This window comes from Takifugu rubripes, chromosome 20, assembly GCF_901000725.2.
Source record: "Takifugu rubripes chromosome 20, fTakRub1.2, whole genome shotgun sequence".
Classification (NCBI taxonomy): Eukaryota; Metazoa; Chordata; class Actinopteri; order Tetraodontiformes; family Tetraodontidae; genus Takifugu; species Takifugu rubripes.
In genome coordinates, this window is record NC_042304.1 from 5120126 (window position 1) to 5146075 (window position 25950).

Below are 25950 nucleotides of genomic sequence, written 5' to 3' on the forward strand. Positions count from 1 at the left end.
TCTGCCACAAAGCTGATGGAACAATCCAACGCTGGTGAACAGGAGCCCATGGCCTAAATAGCCAGTATATTAGCAATTGGCAGCATGTGTGACTGTCACCAGCGACAGCTGTAGGAAAATGGCTCCACCACGCCCCCTGGAGAAAGAACAGGGAAAACAACCAATAAACACCAAACAACACCCAGGACCCAATAATTTACATCATACATTTTCCTGAATGATGGGGTCCAGATGTCCTCTAGGAAGCCTCCAGTGCAGCAAGATTATTTGGTTTAAAGATCACAACACAGACTTAATAATCATTCCACTGTAATATTTTTGTTGCTTTTTTAAAATATGACTAACAGACTAAAATCCTTTTTTTAATAATTTGTCATTTTGAATTATTGAGATGATCAAAATATACGAGCTTCTACTTATTTTTAATTTAGAACAACAATATTAATTTATTCTAGCATGACTATGATCCAGCTGTTCCCATTGATATCGGTCAGCGAATTATTGACCCTAATAAACCTTTGCCCCCTGTATATCGCACCAGTATGCTGTATATCCCAAATAACTTGTGCAGTAAAACGAATTCGTGTTTAGAGTCAGTTTACAGAATCAACAGTCTTTCTGCTGGCATGGCCCAAAGAGAAGCTGCATCATCCCCGAATGATCCCCGCCTTTCTCCTCCTGACCACTCCTCCATGAAGCTCCCGTCTCTCCCATATCCACCAGTTTGCTCCAGGAATGCCTGGGAGAGAGAGAGAGAGGGAGAGAGAGAGAGGGTGGAGGAGAAAAGAGGGGAAGAGAGGAGAGGAGAGGAGGAGGGGTTGGTGATAGGACACGGGAACCGACATGGCTTCTAAAGAGATCACGGCCACTGGATTCGTAAGCGTGACCAAGGATATCACAGGTGGGTAAACGCCGCCGTTCCGCTCCGGCGGCGCGTCCCGCCGTGCGGTGCCGCCGCGGTCGCACGCGGCGCGTCTGCATTTTTGCGACGGCGGCCGCGACCGAGCAGACGCAGCAAGCGGCGGTCATGAGCTGCACCTCCGCGTCCGGTTCCGATTCCTGCCCCTCGGCGCACCTGCGGTAATTGACGCGCAGATGAACCATATAGAGCGCGCGGGGACATTTACCTGGCTTTAGATCTGCAGGGGGGGTCAGGTATTGGGCACCCCCCAGCCTTAGGCCAGAGAGGGATGGAGGCGTTGTGGAAATAAAAGCGTGTGTGTGTGTGTGTGTGTGTGTGTGCGCGCGCGCGCGTTTGTATGTGCGTGCGCGCCACAGCACGTGCGGGTGAATGGAGGCAGATGTTCACCGCAAAGAAAAACAGACAGCAGCCAGACAAAGCGCGCAAGGCGTGTGTCTCTCTTGTCTCACTCCAACGTCAACAAGCGCACAGGTCGGCGTCACGCGTGAACCCGCAGCACGCAGGGCCGCACATGTGCCGCTGCGTTAATGACTCCATAATGAGTCCGATTAATCCTGCAGAATCACCGTCTCTCCTCCGGTCCTTCCCAGCCCGGTGCAGCCCAGGGGTCGCGGAGGGCGGCTCGGGTCTGCACAGAGCTCCGCTTTCTGATCCCACTTCTGCTGCGCGGATTCCGCGTGTGTTTCTAGGACTGATGTCGGATCAGAAATTCAGAGCAACAGTGGAAGAACCGAAAACTTTAACCGCCCTCCAAAGACATATTGCTGTCATAATACAGAGACATGCATCAATGTGTGTGTGCGTACATATATATGTATATACTGTCCACACCCAGACACTAACATACGTAAGTCAACTGTTTATTTCCTTAACTGTTTATTTCCTTGTTTTGACAATTTTTGTATAAAACGATCTAGTAATCAACATGCATTTATTTTCATTACATCATAGTATTTTTTTTACTAAACAGGTCACATGATTATATGTTATTTGCATTCAACTATGAACACATCTGCGAGCCCCTCCACCGTGATGCATATGAAACTGTCCTGTTTGAAGAGAAGCAGATGCTTCAGGTTACGTAATGGAGCAGCATTATTGACCTGTGAGAGGGAGAAAAAATGAGTCCGCTGAAGCGCAAGGTCGGGAATGTTTTAGAAAATAAAGGTTGTCTGAAAAGAACGACAGGCAGCTGAGGAAGAAACTTCTCAATGATGCTGATTAAAAGGCAACGACTGGAGAAAGAAAACAGAAATCGTTGCCATTCGCACCTCGTGAATTACACGCGGTGTCCGGTCTCGCACCTTCTACTCATCCCACGTTTATTCACGTCTTGATTAGTAGCTAGCATTATTTTAATTAACGGAATTTAGGCTCCGTGCGAAGTGTCACAGCTCTCTTCTGCTGTGTTACAAACACATCGCGGAGATTTGTCTTTGAGAGGAACCACTCGAGCAAAAAATAAAAATGAATAAATCCTTTGAATCCTGCCAGACTTTGATGGCCTTCAAAGGGTTTTATCTGAAGTAAAATGAAGTAGTAGGGGTCGTAATTAGGCCATTAGCGTTCTGGCTCAAAAGCAGGACGCAATTATCGTATTGGCTTCCAAAATCTGCATCATGCATCCCTATCAAATACTGCATTCATCCTAATGGATAGAGATCAACTCAGCAGCAAACACCCATTGAGCTTAATGACCACCTCCGTGGTATTGTCATAGTGTCTGCATCAAGATGTTGGTCACAGATTCTATAAGGTGGTTCAGACTCGTTTCTCCAGCAATGCCCGCAGATGCCAGACTGGGATGATTTGGGAAAATTCCCAGACAAAGTCAACACCTCAAACTAGCTCCTTATCATTATCCTGCTGGAATATTGCTGATCAGGTCAAAGTGCCAAAGTAACCTCTGCATTGATGCCCAGGTTTACCAGCAGAACATTGTCCCAATAGTCCACCCACATGCCTTCTTCCCATAGATCATCCCTGCACCATGTGGTCCTCAGGGAAGACATGAAACCAGATATTCAGGAGGGCTTTTGGGGACGCTCTGTCCGTTTGGTGCTTGTCAAACCGCTCAAATTATTACACCCGTCCAGTTTTCCTGCTTCCAGGTGTGCACTCAGGCTAGGCAATCGGACCCTTCCCAGGCATGTTAACCACCAAAGTCTGGATTAGTTCATTCGTGTGAGTGCAAGTGTACCGTGCTTGAGGACGGCACACTTCCCTGCACGGTTGGGTTGGAAGGGGCGCGGCAGAGCACGGTGCAGCTGGTCACACCCGCGACGTGTGAACCACATGAATCAGCGCCACGTGTGGTCAACAAATCTGCCAACTGTACCTGAGTACACTTGTGGGGACGGGGGAGGGGGGACACACCAGGCACCAGGATGATGAGATAACCAGTGTTTGTGACTCCACCTCATCGTAATGCTACGCCTGACCAGTGTAAACACAGCCCCCACCTTCCCCTGGCTGGTAGAATCCATCAAAGCACAATCCCGCCGCTCTTTCTGGCGATGTCACGTGTCTGTGACGAGTGGGTTTGCAGCTCTGGCAGGTTGTGTGCCACACGTGCACGTGTCAGAGGTCGTAGCGCTGACGCCGATGCCTTTCGACAGGAGTAGTCCTCAGCGAATCACCAATGCAGATGCCGTCTGTGTCACACCGCTTTTGAATGGAGGTTAATGACGCCCAAGCCGATTATTTACATACATTATCTGGATACGATGTGCCAAGAAGCATCTATTGAGGAGAAGAAGAAAATGGGACTATTTGCATTGGAACCATGGTGATGTGGTGGAAATGACATCTAGCTGACAACGTGTGTGGTGTCCATACAAAGAGCCTAATAAATCCAATGATAGGTGTTAGCTAAGATTAGGAAGAGATACACTCGGCCTGAGTAAGATGACAGGACTCGGGGTGACAGTTTTTTCAATATTCCCTCTGAGCTACAGCGATCTGCACTAACATGACATTTAATTTTTGTCTAAGTAATCTCTTTGTTCTACAGCCGACATTTCTAATCAGCGGCTCTCGCATTAATGCGAGCGTGACAAATTACTCCAAAAAAACAGCGTCCGTCCGCAGCGTGAACCCTCAGCTGTAAATCTGTCTTTGTGAAACACATCCAGGGCTACAAAAATGTCGCGTAACGGGGATTTAGGGCTTGCTCGTGTTTGCTAGTGTAACGCCCCTTGTTGTGGTTTTCGTCCACAGACAGCGTGAAGAAGACTATCGAGAAATCATCTGTCAAGTTCATTCATGGCGTAAAGCTCGACACCAAAATCGGGAAATCGGAGGACAGGATACTGGTAAGTCCCTGCTTTTAATGGGCTTTTTTGCTACCATAACTGGGATGATCCCGAGGAGCACCTCGATCCTGCAGACTAAGCGGGTCAACGCATGCATCATGGATGTCCGGGACCTTTGATGTTGCCTACCAGTGCGTTGGTAATGGATCCGGAGTTAGAGCCTGTCTATGAGTTAACAGGGAGACATTCATTTGGAGCCTTTGAGTTACTTCTTTAGCTCTGTGCGTGACGGCAGCCTGAGTCCTGGAACGGCTGCCTGAGTGTGAGTGAACTCCTGGGCGTCTGTGAGCCCCACTGTGGAGACAGCAGGGGGGCTGAGCAGCTCACATCCTTTGATTCTGCTTTTCATCAGGATAGACACGAGCAAGAGATGTGAAGTCTTTATGACGAGTCAAAAAAAAAGAAAGAATCGAAGATCAGAAGAAAATCAGGGCCAATCAGTCCTGTAGCCACAGCTTAAACTGAACGTGAGGGCAGGATACATTTATAGAAATTGTTATTCGCTTCGCACAGTCTTCATAAAGACCATAAAGATCTTCGTAGCCCCCAGATTGACTGAAATCTTTGCATTTTGTAATATTTTCAGTAATTCGTGCTTCCCTTCCTCACGCCCTCCAACAAGCAAGTCGTCTTTCACCCTCACCGATCGTTGATGCAGCAGCATGGACATGGCCTCCAGAGACTTTTGATCTAGAAGCTCTTTTTATGTGTCCAACCGCTAAACACAACACTTTTCCCTCTCACTTTCAGCTTCTTTTTAAGCCAGAAATCTCTCCATCCCGCGTGCTTGATGGGAAAATAGCCCGGCATTCGAGGCGGCGCGCCGGGAGGGGATGAAGGCATTAGCATCAATGCTCTGAATTCACATCCCCCCGAGGTTCCAAACGAGAATTTAGGCTGAATCGCTCTGTCGTTAAAGGTCACGTAAATTTATCTTCATGATTTCCTCTTTCACCCGTACCGTCAAACCAGAGGAGAAGGGAATAACTCTCTGTTAGCTGCTCTTCACAACCTGCTTGGTGTGAACGCTCGATCTCCCTCCTGCCGCCTCAGCACACTCCGACACGCTGCTCTGCCTGCTGCTAGCTGTAGGCCGGCGCCGTTACAGCAATAATGAGGTGCCATTTAGTTGCTTCAATCAGCCAGCAGGGACATGCTCAGACGTTAGATGTATGGGTGGATGTGCGCAAGATTTTACCTGGTAAACTTGCCTTTGTAAAGGAAAGAAGCTTTACGTTAATTACAGCACTGATGCAACGACACGTGGATAAGGGTGGGGGGGTGGGCTGTGTCCTCAGGGAGTGTTTTAGCAGAAACCATCAGCAGAAACCATCAGGGAGAGCGGAGTCAATGATTGAGAGTGACGGAGCAGAATAACAGAAGAGAGAGGGCAGAGGGCCGTACCGGGAGCCGATGGGGAGCAGCCAAATGTCAGAGACTCACTGCTCTTTGTTTTGCTCTGACGACGAGTCTCTGACTCCTTTTGTGTTTTCGGTCAAGGAAAGGAAAAAAAGAATCGCTGTTATTGAGCACCAACCGGAGACACAAATAGCTTCACCCCGACGCTGCAGGACATCTCTACCAGGAAAAGGCTAAATTGTGAAGGAACAGTTTTGGAACTGAAGTTTCATCATTTTTAAATAGAAATAACATGCAGAGGAAGCGGGAGCCCAGAGCTACGCTGCGCGTCGTGTGAAATAAATGAGCCACTTTCCTGCCCAGATCTGATGTCACACTAATGATGTTGCATCTCTTGAGATCTGATTCAGATGTTGCGTCACTGCCATCATTTCCCAGCCGGCATTGCAGTATTTCTCCATCTGTAAACACTAAACGCACGTCTGACACATTTTTAGGTAGATCAATACTCCTCATTTCCCACATCATTACTGCCTGTTTGCTTTTTTTTTTTTAGGTCCTCACAACATGGCGCCTGTATTTCTTGGCACCAAAGACTCCCGCAAAGGTACCTTTAAGCTGTTTCCACTCTCACTTGCTGTGCAGTGTTCTGTCAAAGCGCCCGCTGAAGACTTCACTGTGTTTGCAACCACAGGTAGAAGCCACGTTCAACTTTTTGGAAATCCGGGCTTTGAATTCTCACCCCGAGCACCAGGTGAACTTAAACATGCTGCATCTCTGCCTGACTGGTGGTCTGTACAAAAAGAGCAGCCTTGTCTTAAATATTTCATATTACTGATAAAAGTGTTTTTTGCCTGTCTGGTCTTAAAACAGCAGCAATGTTTTACAGTGATTTATACCTCAGCGCATTTATGTTGAGTGTTGAGTGGGGTCATTTAAGCCCACTTTTAATGTCCTGGCAATGCTGTTTGCAGTCATTTCTGTGTGCATGCTGAATGTCAGCGTCCTGGTTACTGTTTGATGACACTCTTGTGTTATTGTGTTGAGAATCCAGATGTAAATTAGTACTTACTGAATCAAGGCTGTTATAAATAAAACATCAGAGTCAGGGTCAGTCATTGTCTTTGTCAGTTTATCCTTGCAGCCTCACTTCCTCCCTCCCCGCCTCATCGTTTGACTAACCTGTTTCCTACCTGGCTCTGATGGTCGTCACCCTCTTCCATCCATATTTGAACCCTTCCCTCCATCCTTTCTGTGCCAGATCCTCTTGTGCTCAACAGTTTCATCTTTCCTTTCATCCACCCTCTTTTTCCTGGAATTACTGAGGCGTAGGCCATTGATTTGGAGCTGTTGTGCTTGATTGGAGCGCGCAAACATTGAAAATATGATAAATCGACGCCGAACTGTTGTGCTGATGTATTATGGACGTGCAGTGGGGTCTGTCCCAGTTTTTGATACACATTGCAAATGCAAATCCAGCATCTGGACACCAAGAGAAATGATTAAATATGACCAAAAATGAGAAAATGGAGAGACACTGTTGGTTCATTTATGAACACACGCTTCTACAAAGTCCTCATTGTTGACAAAACGTTGTTATATAGAACAGGGGAAGATATGACTAGTAGGACAGTGTCATCATCATCATCACCACCACCACCAGCTTTAAGAAGAGTAAATTAAGGAGTAATTAAATAGTAATAATCACTAAAGAGCAGAGGGAGGGAGCGTTACCTGCTATTCTTTCTTCCCTCCCCATTTCTCTTATTTTCGCATGTTCTAATCTCTTGTGCAGGTCATTATCGACACTGACAAATCCAGCTACTCCCTGAGGTTTGAGTCACGCGAGCATCTCAGCCATGTGGTGGGCCACATTAACTACGCCCTGTCGCGAATATTCAACAACTCCATTTTCGCGTGCGTCTAAATTTTCTCACTGGAGATGGAAACTATCTCCACGTGTAAGTCGGGGGGAAATAAATGACCTTTTGTCTTCGCAGCCCTTCCATCTGTCATTCAGACAGTGACCTTTCGGAGGGCAGCAGGAAGTATTCGCCCAGCTCGGAGACCTCACTGGAGACACAGAGGGCCTGTGGTAAAGCAGAAACGCGCCACTTTCCACACGTTCATACACACCCAGTCACATATTCTTCCAAAATATTGAGTGTAACGTACTTTATAAAGCCATCACACAGAAATAGAAGATTATTCATCTGGACAAACATGGCTTTTGCACTCCTTTTTTACATTTCTGTCATTGCCGAAGGAAGCAGCTGCTCTCATCTACGTGTTCCCTGTTTTGTCTCTTGTTTTGTGTCTTCCTCCCGCCCGCCTCTCTCAGGAGGCTTCTCAGAGACGTACTCCGCTCTCTGCGACTATAATGGCATCAGCTGCAAGGAGGAAGTGCAGTGGGTAAGAGCTTTGGGACTGTGTCACTGTGAGTGCTTCTGAGGGCTGCGCACAGAATAAAGGGGTCATACAGTGCACCCAACAGCATTCAGGCTGATGGTAGCCATTGTTTCCAGGATGTGGACACCATTTATCACTCCCAGGACAACAGAGAGTTTAACCTGCTGGACTTCAGTCACCTGGAGAGCAGGTGAGGGAGGAACGACTGCGCCCAGATTGTCTCATATCGGCCAGGTCGCTTACCTCCGATTTGATTCCTCGCAGGGATTTGGCAGTGATTGTCGCATCGATGGCTTACAACACCTGGTTCACCAAACTGTACTGCAAGGACCTGCGTATAGTAAGTATGGACTTGATTTGTATCTGGACGGCAGTCACATGGCAGACAGCCCGCTTCTTTGTAATTTTGCTGCTGTTTCCAAATGTTTTGGAGCTGTAGGCTCCCGGTAGATTCACGTTTAAACATCACATTAATAGAGATACAACAGCTGAGCACAAGATTACAGTATTTTATCAAACTGCCTGTTTTTCAAACAGTTCAGCTCCCTTTTTTTAATGTAATCAATGCTTTTGTTGTAGACCGTTGGGTGCATTGCTTTGCACATCTGAGAGTAAAGGTTTGCTTTTACTTCCAGGGGTCAGAGGTCACCGAGCAGGTCCTGCACACCGTCAGCAAATCCTCCAGTCTGGAGGAGATCACTCTGGAGAACGCGGGGTTGAAATCGTGAGTCACTTGCACACGTTTCCGCGAGATGGCATGTACGGCTCTATCAGAAGGACACGTTAACCTCTGTCCTCGCTTTCCAGAGACTTTCCACAGAAGATGTCAGCCGCTCTCTCAGAGAACCCTGCCTCCGTCATCCACTCGCTCAACCTGGCCCACAACTCACTGGACAACCAAGGTAGGCCGGACATAAAATGGTCTGTTTTTGGGTCGTGGGAGGGGGACAGACCACCGGTCATTAACAGCACATACACACCATTCACACACATACACACACACACGCACACACACCTAAAGGTAATTCAGATTAGAATTTGACTCCTTTTCTTCCTCCTGCAGGCGTATCCAGCCTAATCCAGCAGGTGTGCCGACTCAGCAAAGGTCTCCGCCTCCTCAACCTCTCCAAGACCTCCCTCACCTCCAAAGGTTCGGGCCTTTGCTCTCTCGTTTCCATCCCTGTCTAATATAGTTGCGTCCAGATTGTGAGTTACTGGAACAGCTGATTGTGCAGTTCTTTCAGTCATCCTCTAAATTGTCAATTAAGGTTCTCTCCAACTCCTCTTCCCTGATTTGGTCCTAGCTGTCACTCCATATTGAATAGGAACAGGCTGATTATCATCTTGGCTAATGAAAAAAGAGCCTGCAAGCACCACAATAATGCTGCAAGAAATAACTGAAAGTAACTTTGTACATGACAGGTGAGGGCGTTAAAATGTCCCTGTTGATGGCTAAAGTGGGCTGAGAGACTGGAGTCACTGGGAGGTCTCCTGCTGGCGACCCAGAGCAAACAGCCCAGAACATCTGCGCGCTAACCCAAATCATGCCCCCATTCAGTCAGGGCACTGATGTAGGAAACGTTCCCCTGGGTCGTATCAGGCACACAAGAAATCTGATTTAAAAATGTTTTCGCAAGCAGAAAATCCAGTTTGAGCAGATGCACCCGCCACTCTCTTCCTTCCTCTGATACGTGCAGATGTGTGTGAATAATACAAAGACACAAAGTGTCCTCTGTCTTATTGTACGACACCTACCCTCCCTCCTCTTGCCCCCCCCCCTTTCATCCATCTTTCTCTCAGGAGTGGTGTCTCTCTCTCAGGCTCTGTGCTCCACCGACGCGTACTCCAACTCCCTCCTGCACCTGGACCTGAGCAGGAACCCGGGGGTCCTGTCAGGAGAGGACGCCTCGGTCAGAACACACCTGAACAATCAGGACAATCCCGATGCCTCTTTGTTCTCTTCCCCACTCTGCGTTTCCAACCCAGCGCTTCTCTTTCGCCGTGTCTTTCAGAACTTGTATCTGTTCCTGTCTCAGCCCAACTGCCTGGTCCATCTGGATCTGTCCGGCACAGACTGCTCCGTGGACTCAGTGAGTGTCAATGCTGGCGCTAAATAAGCAGCGAGCTCTTTCCGCGGGGGGCGAGCGAGGACATTTTTCTCTGTGCAACGGTCAGCCTAGAGTGACTGTCCACCCTGTGTCCACCCTGTGTCTCATGCAGCTGTTTGGGGCTCTTCTGAGGGGGTGTTGCGCTGATCTTTCCTTTCTGAATCTTTCCAAAAATTCCTTCTCTCACAGGTTAGTCATCTTTAACATTACCTCAACCCTTAAGGAAATCTGCATGTGGAAATATATCTACAATTTCTCAATCCCTCTTTCTTCTTCATCTTTCTCCCTCGTTCTGTCATCACATCCCTCATAATGAGAAATCTGAAATGAGTTTTTCTGGGAGACTTTCCATCTGAGTCCGTCTACTGATGTTTAAAAGTGCAGAACTCTGTTCTGTCTGCAAAGATAAGACTCATGAATATTTAACACAGCAATCTGTAATATGACCCCAGACAGTTCTCCCTGTTTCTCACTTTGTCAGCTCCCATGATTACCGAACATGTCAGCATTGTGATTTGTTCCCTTTTTGTCCTCTTTCACTCTTTATTTTTCTCTTTCATTCAAAGGAAGGTGAAGGACTCGCTGCCGCTGTTCCGTCAATTCTTCAGTTCGGCCTTCAGCCTCACTTATGTCAGCCTTGCTGCTATGAAGCTGCCTCCTGATGTTCTGAGGTGTCTCACCTTTTCAGTCCCTCCACAAGCTCCTCGTCTCCGTCTTGTCATCTCTCACTTCTTTCCATCTTGTCTCCACAGGGCTCTCCTGACAGGATTAACTTCCAATCCTCATATCAATGACCTCCATTTAGACATCAGTAGTTGTGAGGTTAGTACTGTTGTCCACGGCATCCATCTCAAAGACCGTGTTTTGATTTACGTGGCTAGGAGAGAACATGGACTTAACCAAATTAGCATCTTCTCTACCAGCAAAACAGCAGTAGAAGATGTCTGTTTAAACTCTGTTGGGAAAATGAGGAGGACTATTTTAATGCTGGACTCTGGTTTGTGCCTGTGCTTGTGTGTTTTTTTCTGTCTTCAGCTGAGATCTGCAGGAGCTGCTGTAATCCAGGAACTTTTCCCCAGAGTCTCATCTATCGCCACGCTGGATATCTCAGACAACGGTATGTTGGCACTGTTTTTCATCTCCTGACTTTATGGCTTTACGCCAGAGATTTTTGACCTCGCTAGGTTTGGATTAATGTGTCTATGTCCTTGTATTCGCTGAATATCGAATACTGAAATACTCATTCTACTAGCGAAGTGAGGACATTTTGGCTTGTTCTTCATGGGCCTGTTTGATGGGCAAGAGAAGGTTTGAAGGTTGAAGTGAAAACTGGGTTTAGGTTCACGTTAGGGATAGTGGGTTAATTGGGATGGTTAGGTTAGGGTGGAAAGCTGGATAAAGTATTATGTCTATAAAAGTCCTCACAAAGATAGAAATATGAGAATGTGTGTGGGTGTTGTTGTACTTGCTACATATCGAGTAGCATAGCAGTCATTCTACTTGCAAAGTGGAGAAAAGTGAGGACATTTTGACTGGTCCCCAGATCTTTAAAGGACAGTTTCATGGTTAAGGTCAAAGCTGGGTTAGGAAGTTAGTTGGGATAGTTACAATTGGGGTAAAGAGCTGGGGTATGCAATACCCCAAATCAAAGTCCCCACAAATATAGCAACACAACGACGTGTGTGTGTTGACAGGCCTAGATGCAGACTTGCTCACTGTCCTGCCAGCCCTCTCCAGACACCCCTCACTCAAACACCTTCATCTGGGCAAGAACTTCAACATCAAAAACAGGTGCTGCTTCTGTTCCACATCACCCTTTACTGCACCCGTGTGCACGAGTGTGTCTGCATGCATGCGCGTGTGTGTGCACTGCATATTGCCAGCCTGAACGCGCCTGTGTTTTGCTGCCCTCTCGGCGGGGCTGAAAGCTCGCCTGGCAGCAGGAAAGGAGCGGTGCCGGCTGACCGTGCCTCCTGTCTGGTGTTTGTGTCTGCAGGGTTCTGGATGAAGTCCTGCAGAAGCTGGTGCAGCTCATCCAGGAGGAGGACTGTGTGAGTGAGAGAGCGGAGAGCGTCCAGACTCGCGATTAAATAAGAAAAACACTCCACAAGGCTGTACCTGCGTTGGTTACATAACAAATCCTCGAAACGGGAGACATGGTAGAGCTGTTAATCATCTCCTGCATCGGCTAATAGCCTGCAGTTATCTTTAAGGCGCCAGAGTCCGCGTGTGCGCTTGCTGCTGGCGATCAGGGTACCTGGAAACCTGTCGGCATTGTTTCCACGCAGGCCTGTCACTCTTTCATTAATTATTACTGTTGCTCTGCCACCCTTGCAGTCGCCATGCCTCCATCACTCTGCACACACAGTGTAAATAATTCATAACTACATCGTGTACTGTAAAGTCATAGCGGCCAGCAGTCACATCACTTTGCAGTAAATCTCATCAGGGATCCCTCTCCTCTTCCCACGGCTCATTTTTTTATAAATCTTTCCTCCTTCCACCGAACCTTTTACGGCTTTCGCCCGCCGGATGTGCTCAGGTGTGAGAATTGTCTATCAGGGTGTAGATTTTATTGACAGAAGCGATTTGGCACACGGATACAGATATGACAGGATTAGAGAGCAGATGCTTTCTCATTTTCAGGGCACTGGTGTGATTTGGTTTTCCCCTCCACCAGGCACTGCAGTCGCTGTCGCTGACCGACTCGCGGCTTCGCTCCCGGGGAACCATCCTGGTCAACGCCCTGGGTAGCAACACCTGTCTGAGGAAGGTGGACCTGAGCGGGAACAACATGGACGACATCGGAGCCAAGATGCTGAGCAAGGCCCTGCAGATCAACACCACCCTCAGGTGAAGGGGAAGAGGCAACAGGGCAACTTGTTGCTCTATGTGGAGTTCACCTTTGGTAAAAGTCGCCACTTTGCCCTGCAGGAGCGTGACGTGGGATCGCAACAACACCTCCTCAGCAGGATTTCTGGATGTGGCCCGGGCTCTTGAACAGTAATAAACCGCCATCCACATGCTGTCCCTAACGGCAACAATCTAGAATGCAGCCGATCGATACCATCAGGCCTGACGTATTTGCTGCGAGGACAATATTGAGTGGATTTTTTCTATTTCACAGCACTCAAACGTGCTGAAATTAATTTTTCTTTTTTCTTAGGTGAGCAAATTGTTGCTCTGCGCTCTGCTATCTTTAATAGTCCAGACTTACCTTTAGGCTTTGGATGACACGGTTGCAGAGATCAGAGTGTTACTCAGCCGTTGCCTCAGAAGGGGTATTTGAGGGTGAACTCTGCCCACCGGGGGAAATAAACACAACCAACCTCTGAATCTGCAAATCACCTCAAACCCTCTATTTTTTTTAACATTAGCCGGGTTACCAGCACCGTTTTTATTAGCACTTAAAATTCAAATTACAGCCACGGTGGCTGTATCATGTTTTGTGGATATTTTTCGAACGAGACGTAATATTTAGATGAAAGCAGGTCAGGGCCTCCTTCAATCTGACCGGTCTCTCCTCCTCTCCTCCTCTGTCTCGCAGTAATTTCACCTTGCAGTACATGCCTCTGCCCCTTAGTGACATCAGCCAGGCGCACCGCAGCGACCCAGAGAGGACGGAGCAGGCGCTCACCAAGGTCGGCGTCATTACAAGTCATTACAAATCACAAGTTTTTTAGCATCAGCGTCAAGTCTCAGTGCGAATCGTGACAGAAACGTACTGACGCTAGCACGTCGTCATCAAATAACCATTTTTAACTGATATTAAAGGGCCTGATATATTCCTCTTTTTCCAATACTCTGCCCACAGACTTCCTGTTTGTCCCTTCTCCTTTTTATCTCAGCTAATTTTTATCCGACAGTCAGCTGCAGCATTTTCGGGACATCAGGAAAGAAATGAAAACAGTATTTTCTCCCACGGAGCCATGTTTACGAACTGTTGGTTTATTTAGAGACCGCAGGCAGAGTGCTGTTCTGGGATTTAGGGGGTATTTTTAAATGAAAATTACAAATTGGCTTTCAGACTCATAGATGATGATTTCCATATTATTTTAATTAGCTAATGAATGGGGTAAGATCTACACTAAAGCGCTTGAAGCAAGTTTCTCTTACTGATAAATAACAGTGAAGATTTCCCAAAAGGAAAATACATTCAAGCTGAATCTTCACACGCCTTTTGGAAGCGTTTCAGTAATATTGAGACAGAAAGAAAGCAAATTCTACTCAGACCTGCACACGAGGTTCCAGCCCTGATATTTAAAATGCTTTTTAAAGCAACCCTCCTCTCAAACAGACAAGCTGGTGTGATAAATATATTCCAGACTTGCAGCGGTGCAGGCGTGGAAGCTCTTCATGAGCAGACAGTGCAACTGTTTTTCTTCTTTTTTTTTGGCCTCGGCGAGAGGCTGGATTCAGCGGAGCATTTAAAAGAAGACAATGACCTTCATTTGATCCCCCTCTTGTCCAGATCCAGCGAGCTCTGGTGAGGAACAACCAGACCCAGCGTTTCTCTCAGAAGCAGGCCCAGCGGCTGCACCAAGGCCTGGTCACGAGTACCACAGAACAGGTAGTCCTCCTCCCCGCCGTCCTTGTCTCTCCAATACTGACGGGCAGGGTCGCTTTTGTGCACACTGGTGACGCTCTGCCTGTTTCCAAGGTGATGGAACGCCTGTGTGTGCGCGTCCAACAGCAGGTGTGTGTGTTACGAGGTGTTGCAGAGGTGGAGGATATTCAGGCTGCCAAGCAAGTATTAAAAGAGGCCAGGAACTCCCGCGCGGTGAGTGGATGTGAAACACGTGAGCGTTTCTTTTTGTCCGCCGAATTTCAACATTTTTGTTGTCCCTCAAGTTGTACCCGTCCCTCTGTGAGCTGGCTCACGTCCTCTCCGTGGACGGGCCCGTAAGGCAGAGACTGGACTCACTGGCTGGCGAACTCGCCAAAGCTGCAGACAAAGAGCTCCAGGTAGATTTAGAGTGTCCCCATTCTGCGGTGACCTCTCACCAATGACTTGCCCAGTGACGGCTGTGTGTACGCTGCAGGTGATCGTGGACTCCATGGTGTCCCTGTGCCGCGAGCTCTGCCCTTTATCGTCTTCGGCGGCGGAGAGGCTGAGCCCCCCGCTCTCGTCCATCTCTGAGCGCGTGTCTGTGCCTCGCTCATCCATTCGGACAGCCCTGATGGAAAGAGCCGCGCAGGACGTTCATCGAGCCTTAGAGTAAGACGCCGGTTCAGTTTAGCGCGCATGCTAGCTTTGAGAAAATCATCCCCGTTTCTGATTCCCAACACACCTCCACCTACTGAAATGACTTTTACAAGCTATTCAAATGTTTGGACTTATTTTTTACTGACTAGCCTTGTTCACCAACTGCTTTCGCTAAACTCCGCTCGCAAGAAAAACAGCCTTGGAAAGCTAGTTATTGATTCTCTCCGTCTCCGTCTTCCATGTGTCCTGACCCAGGGAGGTGAAGCTCTCGGTGGTTTCCTATCTCACCAACTCTATTGTGGACCAAATACTGCAGGAGCTCTATGCCACCCACAAGACCCTGGTAAATATTAATCAGCATTTATACTCGGTATGGTGTCTCAGAGTGAGACTGAAGAGTGTCCTCTGCTCAGACCGGGCAGATGTCTCATCTGAATCCCTGGGAGGGGGCGTTTGAGGAGGACACTGGGTGGAGGCTGAACAGACACAGGGACTCTTTGGACATCACAGACGAAGAGCTCAGCACCAGCATAGTGAGTCGACACTGAAAGACACGCCCACTTTTCCCAGTATAGCTGCTCTCCCACCGACGCCTGTTTCATTCCACTTTTTTCTGCTCGCAAATGCACATCTGTGGCTGTAAAATAAACTCTAGGTCATCTTCATCACAAAACCACTTGTGGCATTTCAGAGTTAAACAGCACTGTAGCCAAATCCGATACGGGTCAGCTTTGGCGTTAATCCATTCGCTCCTTCATACTCACCTCAGGCTCCGTTCAACATTAGTTTCCTCCCGTTTCTCCAAGTTCAGGACTGCACTCTTTAATCTGGAGGAAGTTCCTCGCAGCAACCGCCGACGACAGCGCATTATTGATTCCTCCCACGTCCCAGAGTCGGTCCCTTATCAGCCACTCTCCACTTCCTTTCGCTCGATTTGATTCGATAAGCGCAGATCGGTCAAAAACAGCCATTGACATCAGCCATCAGCTTGACTCCGATACCGTCCCAGAGCATCTCAGCACTGTTTCATCTCCTAGGACACAATAGCCATTAAGAAGCGCAGCTCGAGAACGAGGCGAATCCGCCCTGTGTCCACCAGGCTGAGTGAGTGACCCCTGCACGCGAAAGTCAGGCGCGTGGGTCTGATCGCGTGAACTCATAAATCCCGCCCTCCTCCCCAGGTCTCTGCGACGACTCCAGCTCCTCGCCACCTCCGTCCGTGCCCTCCTACTCCTCACCTCTGTCTTGCTCTGCATCCTGGGAGGGCTTGTCGGAGCTGCCCACGCAGGGTCTGCCTCTCCATCATGTGACACGGGTTCGGCCCAGGCCGCCACGGCGAAACAGGGCGGGGCACATCCCTATTGAATTGGTACGGCGTCGTTTGTCTCTTCTCCGGCCCAATACAGTCCAGGTTATAATTATCAATGAGATGTCAGCGATTGGTGATCCATTTTTTAGCAGGTGTATAAAAATGTGGTACAGATCCAGCTGCAACTAATCTTTGTGTGTGCTTGTATGCGTGCGCAGCACTGCAGTGAAAACGGAGGACTAAGCCCACTTGATGATGGATTTCCAGATTTCTACACCAAGAGAGTTCTACCTGACAGGTGAGACATCCTGATACCGACAGAGACTTTTCTCCCATTAACCCTCCTCATGTTCTGTTTGTGGCAGCCTGCTTGAAATAAGCAATTCATCACACTTGTAAGGAATTCTCACACGGTTATTCGGCCGCAAGGAGGCGGCGCTCTGTTGGCTGCTGATATTGTTAGGGGCAAATATCAAATAGCAGAGGAGGTGGACGTAACGTAGTTGAAGGTGGAATTTCCCCCGCAGCATCAAAGAGGAGTTTAATTACACTGACTGGTAAATCTGTTAGAAAAGCACGTCTACAGAGTCTTCAGTCCTCTCCGTTTATTAAAGACGTGGCTCAAAATGACAGGGAATCAACCTAAACTCTAATTATGGTGCATTTGTGTTAAGACAGCAGTGTATTCAACACAGATCTTTAAACAAATAAATGGATTACAGATATGGAGGAACATCAGACGGATGCTGTCAGAGCAGATTGTAGTGTAAAAATAAGACAGGAATCCCGTAGCCTGTCATCGTGACAGGGGCTCTAGAATGGTGTTACCCACAGCCCTCTGTCGGGAATCATAGGTTTTTGTGTAGAAACCCCCCCCAGTTGAAGCTCCCCATCAAATAAGGGGTTTTATCCAGGACTCACCTCAACAGCTTGCCTTAAATCGCAATTGAGACAAAGAATATTTGTGTTCTCGGATGCTGCTGAACCGCCAGGTTGGAAGCTCGGGTGGGAGTGTTTCAGGCTCTATTCATCATTCCTCCTCCTCACACTTCCTTAAAGATAAGTCCCAAGTTTTGAATTCACTTTTCCCCCTAACGCGACGGCGTGTTTATTTACCCAGCGTGCATCTGTGTCGTCTCACAGTGGGCCTTTGCGTGGCTCCTGCGCCCTGCTGGCTGATGGTTTTGGGGCCAGTACTGGACTGGTTTATGAGAAATGGCATCAAAGGAGTCGTGTTAGCGTTAGCGGATGTGCCCGTGGTTGCATCCTGTCATTAGCAGCTTGGATTTATTCTACTGTGCTTTGGCAGCAAGGACAGATGTTTGTCCTGAGCCTTTATTTAGGCAAAGCTCAAATCCAGCTCATCAGTAAAATGGTTGTTTATTTCAAACAATCTGGTTCATCTGGTGCTGTTAACATGATTGCGTTAGTGATGTGAGCCACAAGACAGGCCTGTCTGACATCTGCATCCTCGTCTGCAGCCAGCTCTCGTCGCTCCACAAAGCTCACTCGCTGAGGAGGAAGAAGAGAAGAAACATGCTGGCCATCTTCGGATTCCGCAAGAACCGCAACCAGGCGCCCAGCCAGGGGTCCGAGAGCGGCGCGGAGGTTTACGGAGACGTCGGCCCCGTTGTTGCCGCAGCAACCATGGGGTTTGTGTACACACGGACACAACGTGGGCACAAAGATAAAACCTCATTGTAACTCCCCAAAGCTGCGACTCCAAGCTGCACACTGGTTTTTGATTGTCTATCAAATACTCAACTGTGGGGGCTAAAACAGGACATTTGATTCCTTGAAACTCAGTCCGGGTTATTTCAGTAAATATAGGTATATTTTTAAAAAATCCAGTCAAACGACAACAACACAGCTGTGTTCTTCTCGCAACGGTACAGTTTGGAGGAGTAAACACTGATCTGAACTGTGTTCCCACCTCGGGGTGAGGGGGCCAGATGGCGCCGGCTCCATCGGTTGCATAATTAGTGTGACATCACACCAGCAAAGGAGACTGTGACAGAGTAGACGAGGGGGCACAATCGCGCAAAAATCTGCGTTTCCACCTTTTCTTCAGCTACCAGACCGGCAGGGCAGATTTTGGTTTCCAGTCTTGAGTTGTAACAAAGGAAATTCCAGACTAAGCTGAACTACTGGTGGTGCTTTGCGGCTTAATTCCTGCATTTCTTTCTGTCTGGGCAATTGGCAACATAAACACACTGACAAATATCGCTCTAAATCTCCTTTAGCTTTTGTTTGTACTGGAAATGGCTGATCGTTGCCAAAGTGCTGACAGGATGATCGCGGCGCATGTGTGCACAGATGCAGATGACAGCCGGTGCCGCCGATTCTCAGCCAAGTGATTAGAATTGAACAAGTCAAATGCAGATTAGCATAACCGTGAGAGCTGTTTTCGTGATGCTTAATAACAGAAGTGGCCTCGATGCCTTTTAAATTCCGCCGTCGGAGTCGGGCCGTCAGCTCTTCAGTCTCCCTCCCGTCACGTTCGTGACTGTGGGACCACAGCAGAGCACTGACCTTGTGGAAAGGGAACAATACATGTAAAATTTCAACCTTCTCCAAAAAAAAGTTCTTTCCAGGACTCTGTTCTGTCTGAATTAGTCTGACAGCCGAGGTAATCCTCTGTTTTGAAGAACTGCTTTCCCTTCCGTAGGACTGCCGCTGAAAACGTCTACACACTACTTCAGCCGCCGAGGGCCGCTGCCTGGGTGGGATCTCCCAACGATGGGAGCGACGGGAAGCCGTGCGATGGGAAAACCAGCCATGCTCTGAGTCCCGCCCCAGTGGCGGGCATCCCTCACCCCTGTGTGGGGAGCAGCAAACACCCTCTTTACTCACCCAGAGAGGTACCGTTGGTGTGGTGAACGCTGGCTTTGATGGGACATGCGGTCCCGTTTGCCTTATTCTTGCATCCTCTTGTATTTTGACAGAAATTTGAAATGGATGCCGTGTTTGAGCAGCCGCTGGAGGCGGACAAGTACTGGGCAGACGACAAACAGAGGACAGCGGAGGTGCTGCAGGCGGACACACTGTGGAGCGACAAGCAGAGAGACAGGCAGCACTTTGACAGCAAAACACAAGAAAGAACTTTTGGAGAGGCAAAAACGAGTGACAGGGCCTGGACAGAAAGTAGACACCCGGAGAGGCATGCGGACAGACAGTGGACTGTGGACAGGCACACGCAGCGGCAGATTGACAGAAAGATAGAAAGACAGTGGGTGGGCGGGAGAAAGATAGACCGGTCCTGGTCGGAGAACAGGCCAGCGGACATGCAGCTGGACAATCAGTGGCCAATGAGCAGGAAGCCAGAGAGGCAGGCACAGATGCTGCATCTGGCTCAGAGGCCGTCCCCACCGTATCCATCAGAGAGGACCCCTTCGCCAAAGCTGGAAATGGACCCTCTGAAAGGGACAGAAGGAGCGGGTCCAGACTGGCACCAACCGGACTCACAGGGAGAGAGACAGCCGTGTTCTGACGCTGGTGTGGGGTTTCCAGAGGGCTGGAGGGGCTCCGCAGGAGGACGAGCTGCTCTCAGCACGTCCAAACCCGACCCGCCGCCGCAAGCCAGCAAGCAGCACCTCCCAAAACTGAGGCACTGGCACCAACCGGAGAGCTCCGACATTTTAACAGGTGCGTTCAGAAGAAAAAGTGGCATCCGCAAAGCATTTTGAAATGTGTACTCAGAGCGTAAACACAGCTGGGCGCCACATGACAGATGCTGCTTTTTTTTAATCTACAGACCAGGAAGTGGCTACAGTGAAGACAGAAAAGAGAAGAGACTCGGAGGGACAGCCTCCCCCCATCCCCGAAAAGGTGCGGAAATTGTTGCAGGATGCAAACGTATAGCTTTAAGCACTGATTCTCTTTGTCTTCCGGTTTTCCGATTTAGCCAAAGACCTCTTCGTTTGTGACTTTTCCAAAGGAATTGGCCGCGGAGAGGAACTTGCCACCCCCTCCTGTGCCACCCCCTCTTAAGAAGCCTGGGCACGGTTTACCGGACAGAGCGGCAAGTCAAGGTAACTGCAGATAGATCCCGAGAAACACAGACAAAAAGGAGGGGTAGCTAATCATGCTAAATAAAAGCCATTACTGAGATCAGCAGCTGCCTGGAGGTCAAAATTCAATAATCACACAAGTCCAGCGTCATTAAGGATACCGGTGACACACGCCAGACTTGGCATGATGGCATCTGAGTTGCCGGACAAAAGCGGAAATATTAGTTCCCGTGAAGAGGGCTGAAGAAACTGCAGCAGCTCGGATCAGATGTGCAACGTCCCAGTAATGAAGCACTTTAATTCTCATTCACACAGAACAACGTGACATAATTACAGCTTGCCATTCAGCCTGGAGGAGGCAGCGTGTGACACATGACAGCGTCGGGCTCCTCTGTGCGCCGCCTGTGACGTCATTTCCTGTTTATGGGGCTCGATGATGCCACTGACTGACTGATATTTTGTGTAACTGCAAAAAAAAACAAAAAAAAAAAAAACATCTGCCAACGCTACCAGCTAATAATGCACACAGAGGTGATAATGGAACCACCTGGCACTTCCTGTCATGGATGGCTTTGCACATCCCAAAACAAGCCAGGAAAGCGTGGAGCAGATGACTCGTTGACCTGAACAGGTTGTTATTGACCCGACTCTGGAGAGGAAGCTTTTGATGGATCTGACAGAAGTGTCACAGCCTGCCTGCACAAACCGCTTTTCCCATCTTTGCTTTGTTTAGGGGAAGAAGGACCCAGACCTCAGGCGCCGGTGAAGCCGCAGAGGAACAGGAAGGCCATATCCTGCGACGCAGGTACGGTTCGCCTCGGCGTGGCCGTCGGTGTCTCCATGTTAAGCTGCGTCTGTATCTAACCTGTTTGTCCTCACTGTGCTCAGGCACTGACAGGGAAAGCCCTAATAACGTTGAGAAGCCCCCAAATCGCAAACCCCCTGTGAAAAAGCCTAGACTACCCCAAAACAGAAATAAGTCTCTGGACCTGTCTGGTACATGTCTCTGTTTATATTTGTGTGTGTTTGTGTGATCAGTTACTGTATGTGTGTGTTTTGGATTGGTTGGTGTTGAGCACGTGTCAGTGATGGTGTGCGCCGCCCCCTCTTCTGCCTTCCAGACAGCTTCAACTCTGCCCCCGGCCACGGCGAGCGGCTGTGAGGCCCGAGGGAACCGCCCGGCGCCCTGCGGCTGACCATTCCGTCCACTGAGGGAAACGGACAAAACACACGGGGCCACGCGGCATCACGCGGCATCGCTCACTGCTTCTGTTGACACTCCTGTCGTTGCTTTCCTTTCGCTCAACTCTGTCTGTGGCTGCGGTGTTTTAACAGTGGTAGAAAAGCCCCAAGCGTGTCGCGTTTTGCAGCCTCCAGTCTTTTGACACACAGGAAAGTCTTTATTAGAATGTCATTTCTTATAGCCGCAATGCATTTTGGACCGCCGACCCAGCCGATTGCCTTTGAAGATTAGTTGCTTGTTATCGGATGAAATTTGATTATTTATATCTAGTTTTGCTTTCAGGAAATGAAAGGTGATATATTTTATAAAGATAAAAATAAATATTATGTATGAGCACCCTCATTGTATGAATAAAAACACTGATGAAAAACAAACAAGGCTCTTCTTGAGAACAAGCTGACCAAAGCCTATTCCATGGCGTGCGCTTGCTTTCTGCACGCTTCTGCGGGTTGAAACGGTGATTACAGGTTCACGCCACCTCATTGTGTGTTTCAGGTTTGTTAGTGACGCCCCCAAGTGGCCAAAATGGCAGTTACACCCAAATTGTACATGTAAAGGTGCAAATTACTCGTCCATAATCACTGTTAATTATTGGCACTGTTTACAATAATTAGTTCATTATCACCTAAAACGGAGGTGAGTTTACGTGGTAAAATCACATGGTTTTACCGCAACAGGCATCTTTTGGATCTAATTATACCGCCTGGCTTCAAACGTGCCTGCTCCAGTTGGCATGGCAACTTCATCACGGAAGTCAAAAGTATGTGAGTAACAGCAGGGGGCGACTGATCCTCAAAAACAAGGCAACTGCCTGGAAACGCACAGGCACGCACGCACGCACACACACACACACACACAGAAACGACGAGCATAGCAGAGATCTTGCAGGTTGTCAATGGCAACCGTGCAGCGACCCTTTTTTCCCGCCCTATGACTCAGATCTATATTAGTAAAATGAGGAAACATTTCAGTGATTTGAAAGTGCGACGAAGAGGCAGCTTTTCCTCCGAGGCTGTAATGAGTAACGGCCTCTGGCTCGACAGAACTGCCTGTTTTTCTAGATGTTACAACCCAGTAGACCCAGCAGGGCTCACTTTGACTGGTTTTAATAACCGCTGTCATTCTTGTGATTAGAGGTAATTAAATTCGTCAGCCAACACCTATTGTGACGCAGTCAAAATCCGGCGATGGTTTGGACGTTTAATAAAGCCGCCGTGTGGATTTTTCAACACAACTGTTGAAATATTTGATTTGAAAAAAAAAAGAAGAAGGTATTTGTCAGTAACCTTTAAATAGAGCTGTAAAGCTGTTTGAAATCAGGCATCTGTTCTATATGTTCAGCTATGTATTGCGTAATGTCTGTCTGTAATGACCAAACCCAAAAGCTTGTGCATCCCCTTGGCTACGACCTGGAATCTGTCTGGGTAAGTGTCATTCATCTGCGATGCCATCGTGTTCCTCACAGCTGAGGCGAACACATCCTACACTTCTCATCCTTCTTGTGCAGTTACCAAGCAACATGATGGCATAAAGGCCGAGGGAAGAAAGAAGCCACGGCCAGAACATGTGTGGGCAGAAGCAAAAGATGCATGAAAATAAAAGCACGCAGGCAGTCCAAAAGCACTGCACATGATTGTGCTCACATAATATCCCACCCGAACCCGAACGCCTTCCCTTTTCTCTGGGCTTATAGATGATGTGTCACGTGCAAACAGATGATTGGGGAGATCTTGGAAATCCACTGCAGCAAAGCTGCGATTGTTTTTTCATCTCCCCTCACAACAGGCCAGAGAAATGACTCTTGAAAGCAGGCTGATAAGACACAGATGCGATTACAACTAAAGGTCATAAGTGAACTGTTCAGCCAGGGTCGTCATGGGAACCGGCTCCCTAATGGTCGACTGCATGCTACCTTAATGACCCCGCGGGCTGTTTGTCAGACAAAGAAGCACAAACAGCATCAGGTGAGGAGCAGACGATAATAATATTAGCACGTTGACACACAGCTGCTAATCAGGATCAAGGAATAATATTATTCAACTGCAGTTAGAAGGAAAGTGTCAAGGTTAATGATGTTTGTTCCAACAAAGCCGAGGTCATTGTGACTGAAACAAAATTACCTCAATAAACCCAATAAATAAACACAGTTTGGGGATTTGTGAACAGGTGAACTTGAGAATGAATTTCTCCAAAATTACCTTTTTGATTCCTGTTTCAGGGGAAAATGTCTGTGTCTAAACATGCTAATAGCACATTAGCCTGCTAGTTGACTCTGCCTAGTCTAACAACAGCAACAACACTAATAATTGTTGTTATTCCTTCCCCCTCCCTTCTAGTGTTTTCTTTCCCCAGGCAGAGTGACAGCCTGACAGAGGAGGAGGACAGCTGAGAGTGGTACCTGAAATGAGGCACACCTGGATTTCCTCTTAATTGGAGGGCTTTAATCACTGGTTGCAGTCACTGTTTCAGCCAATACAGGATGGTCAGTGGCAAATTTTAAAGGGTACTAGTGCACTTTTATGTATTTGGTGTGTTGTTTTGCCTATGAGTCTCAATGATTTTTTTTTTTTTTTTGTGGTTCATTAGTTAGTAGTTTAGCCTGTAAGTGCAGAGGTTTTTGTTCCTATCCACACCGGGATTAATCCCTGTTTTTTGCTCTGCTGCAACAGTCATCCTCTTGTCAGCTTTTCTCCAGAACAGATTGTTGCTGGGTTGATTGGACTTCGCAATGGAACCGGCCAACTGAACTGGGTACACCGACCCCTCTAATGGCTTTGGCTGGCCCCAGCATTTTCAATGAGCCTACTGCTGTGTCAGTTTGACTGTTCTTATAATCTGTATAATTTTGTTACCCAGACCTATTTCACATCCGTTGACCAGATTTAGAGGGTTATGATCACCCCATGTGGGGCGAGGAAGCTGGTTATCGGCTTTTTTCCCCCCCACTGACATGGCGCTGTTCTAGTCCCACAGTACACTGTCGATTTCTGCTTTCTTGCAGCCGAAGGTGGGTGGGACGAACCGGTCCTGTGTGGCATCTTTCATAGGGGGTATTAAAAGATATAAAGGACAAATTAGCTGCTTGGATGACAAAGGGGGTTTCATATCTTCAGCTGTTCGTCTTGATAACTTCTACAGGAGAGATGCAGGGAAGGAGGCAAACGCACACACCAACACACTCTGCATTTATTGTGGTCAGTCAGGACACTTTTTTACTTAATGCCAGCAGGAACCAAAAAGACTGGGCACATTAGTATTAATAGGGAGCACGACACATCAATCAGGTTGACTCTAGCAGAGTACAGCCTTGAAGACCTCACCAGCTACCTCGGGACAACTTGCCTCTGCATGTTTTCGTGGACTCAAGAGCGGAGGGAAACTTTATAGATCGTAAATTATGAACGCACCATACATCCCCACTGCACCTTTAACTATGTAAGATTATTATTTTATTCTTTGTCAGATCTCAGCAACACCTTCCACCTTCTGAGGATTAACTCCATTTTGCATGGGCACACTACAGGACACTTATTACATTATCACATCAGACGTAATTTCCCATCAGTTTTCTTCTTCATTGGAAGACTCGCAGGAGTAGACAGTGGGAGGAAGACTAGGCAGCGCGGATTGTACGACCAAATCAGATGTATGTTCCCCCGTTGTTAGGAACCCTGACCTTCAGTGGGGACATGCATCCAAGGTGGATATTGTGCCCCTTACCCGTTCCCCACCGACCCTGGTCTCACATTGCCATAGACTTTGTGACTGGACTTCCCCCAACGAAGAGCAATCGCGATTGTGGTAGATCGCTTGTCCAAGCCTGTTCACTTTATTCCTCTACCCAACTCCCCTCTGCCCTGGAAACTGCAAGAATCCAAATCCTTCATGTCTTTCAGCTTCATGGAATGTCCCAGGACATTGTATAGGATGATGGTCCACAGCTGACCTCTCCCATCTGGAGGGGTTTCAGCCAAGCACTGTCTGTCCTCAGGATACTACCTGCAAACTAATGAACCTGGATGTCGAGGCTACCCTGCAGTTCTTCACATCTTGACATCCTGCCTCCAGGT

At 48.1% G+C, this 25950-nt stretch overlaps 1 protein-coding gene across 4 annotated transcripts; it reads left to right on the top strand.

The window, feature by feature from the left end:
- Window positions 1-721: 721 nt before the first annotated feature.
- Window positions 722-22248, top strand: LOC101076440 (capping protein, Arp2/3 and myosin-I linker protein 3-like). 4 transcript variants are annotated; one of them, XM_029828665.1, is made up of 40 exons: window positions 722-901; window positions 4142-4236; window positions 6152-6202; window positions 6290-6349; window positions 7391-7512; window positions 7596-7690; window positions 7937-8007; window positions 8121-8194; window positions 8269-8344; window positions 8640-8728; window positions 8812-8906; window positions 9068-9154; window positions 9805-9914; window positions 10017-10094; window positions 10225-10301; window positions 10679-10783; window positions 10865-10934; window positions 11148-11229; window positions 11807-11903; window positions 12109-12163; window positions 12793-12965; window positions 13047-13115; window positions 13660-13753; window positions 14584-14682; window positions 14773-14892; window positions 14964-15077; window positions 15155-15330; window positions 15574-15661; window positions 15732-15851; window positions 16356-16422; window positions 16500-16687; window positions 16846-16925; window positions 18109-18279; window positions 19296-19488; window positions 19573-20272; window positions 20382-20455; window positions 20532-20658; window positions 21371-21442; window positions 21526-21633; window positions 21759-22248. In XM_029828665.1, the coding sequence occupies exons 1-40, from the start codon at window positions 844-846 to the stop codon at window positions 21797-21799; spliced, it is 4521 nt and encodes a 1506-aa protein (XP_029684525.1). In that variant the 5' UTR covers window positions 722-843; the 3' UTR covers window positions 21800-22248. The 4 variants fall into 4 exon arrangements, with proteins under 4 accessions (XP_029684525.1, XP_011612910.2, XP_029684526.1 ...); XM_011614608.2 differs by having other exon boundaries at window positions 20565-20658; XM_029828666.1 differs by lacking the exon at window positions 21526-21633.
- The last annotated feature ends 3702 nt before the right edge of the window (window positions 22249-25950 follow it).

Bases quoted from the DNA above. Each gene is read 5' to 3' on its own strand.
- LOC101076440 (XM_029828665.1), top strand. From the start codon at position 844: ATGGCTTCTAAAGAGATCACGGCCACTGGATTCGTAAGCGTGACCAAG. The intron at 14,893-14,963 runs GTGAGTGGATGT...TTGTCCCTCAAG, and splicing joins AGGCCAGGAACTCCCGCGCG to TTGTACCCGTCCCTCTGTGA. The intron at 20,273-20,381 runs GTGCGTTCAGAA...TTTAATCTACAG, and splicing joins GAGCTCCGACATTTTAACAG to ACCAGGAAGTGGCTACAGTG.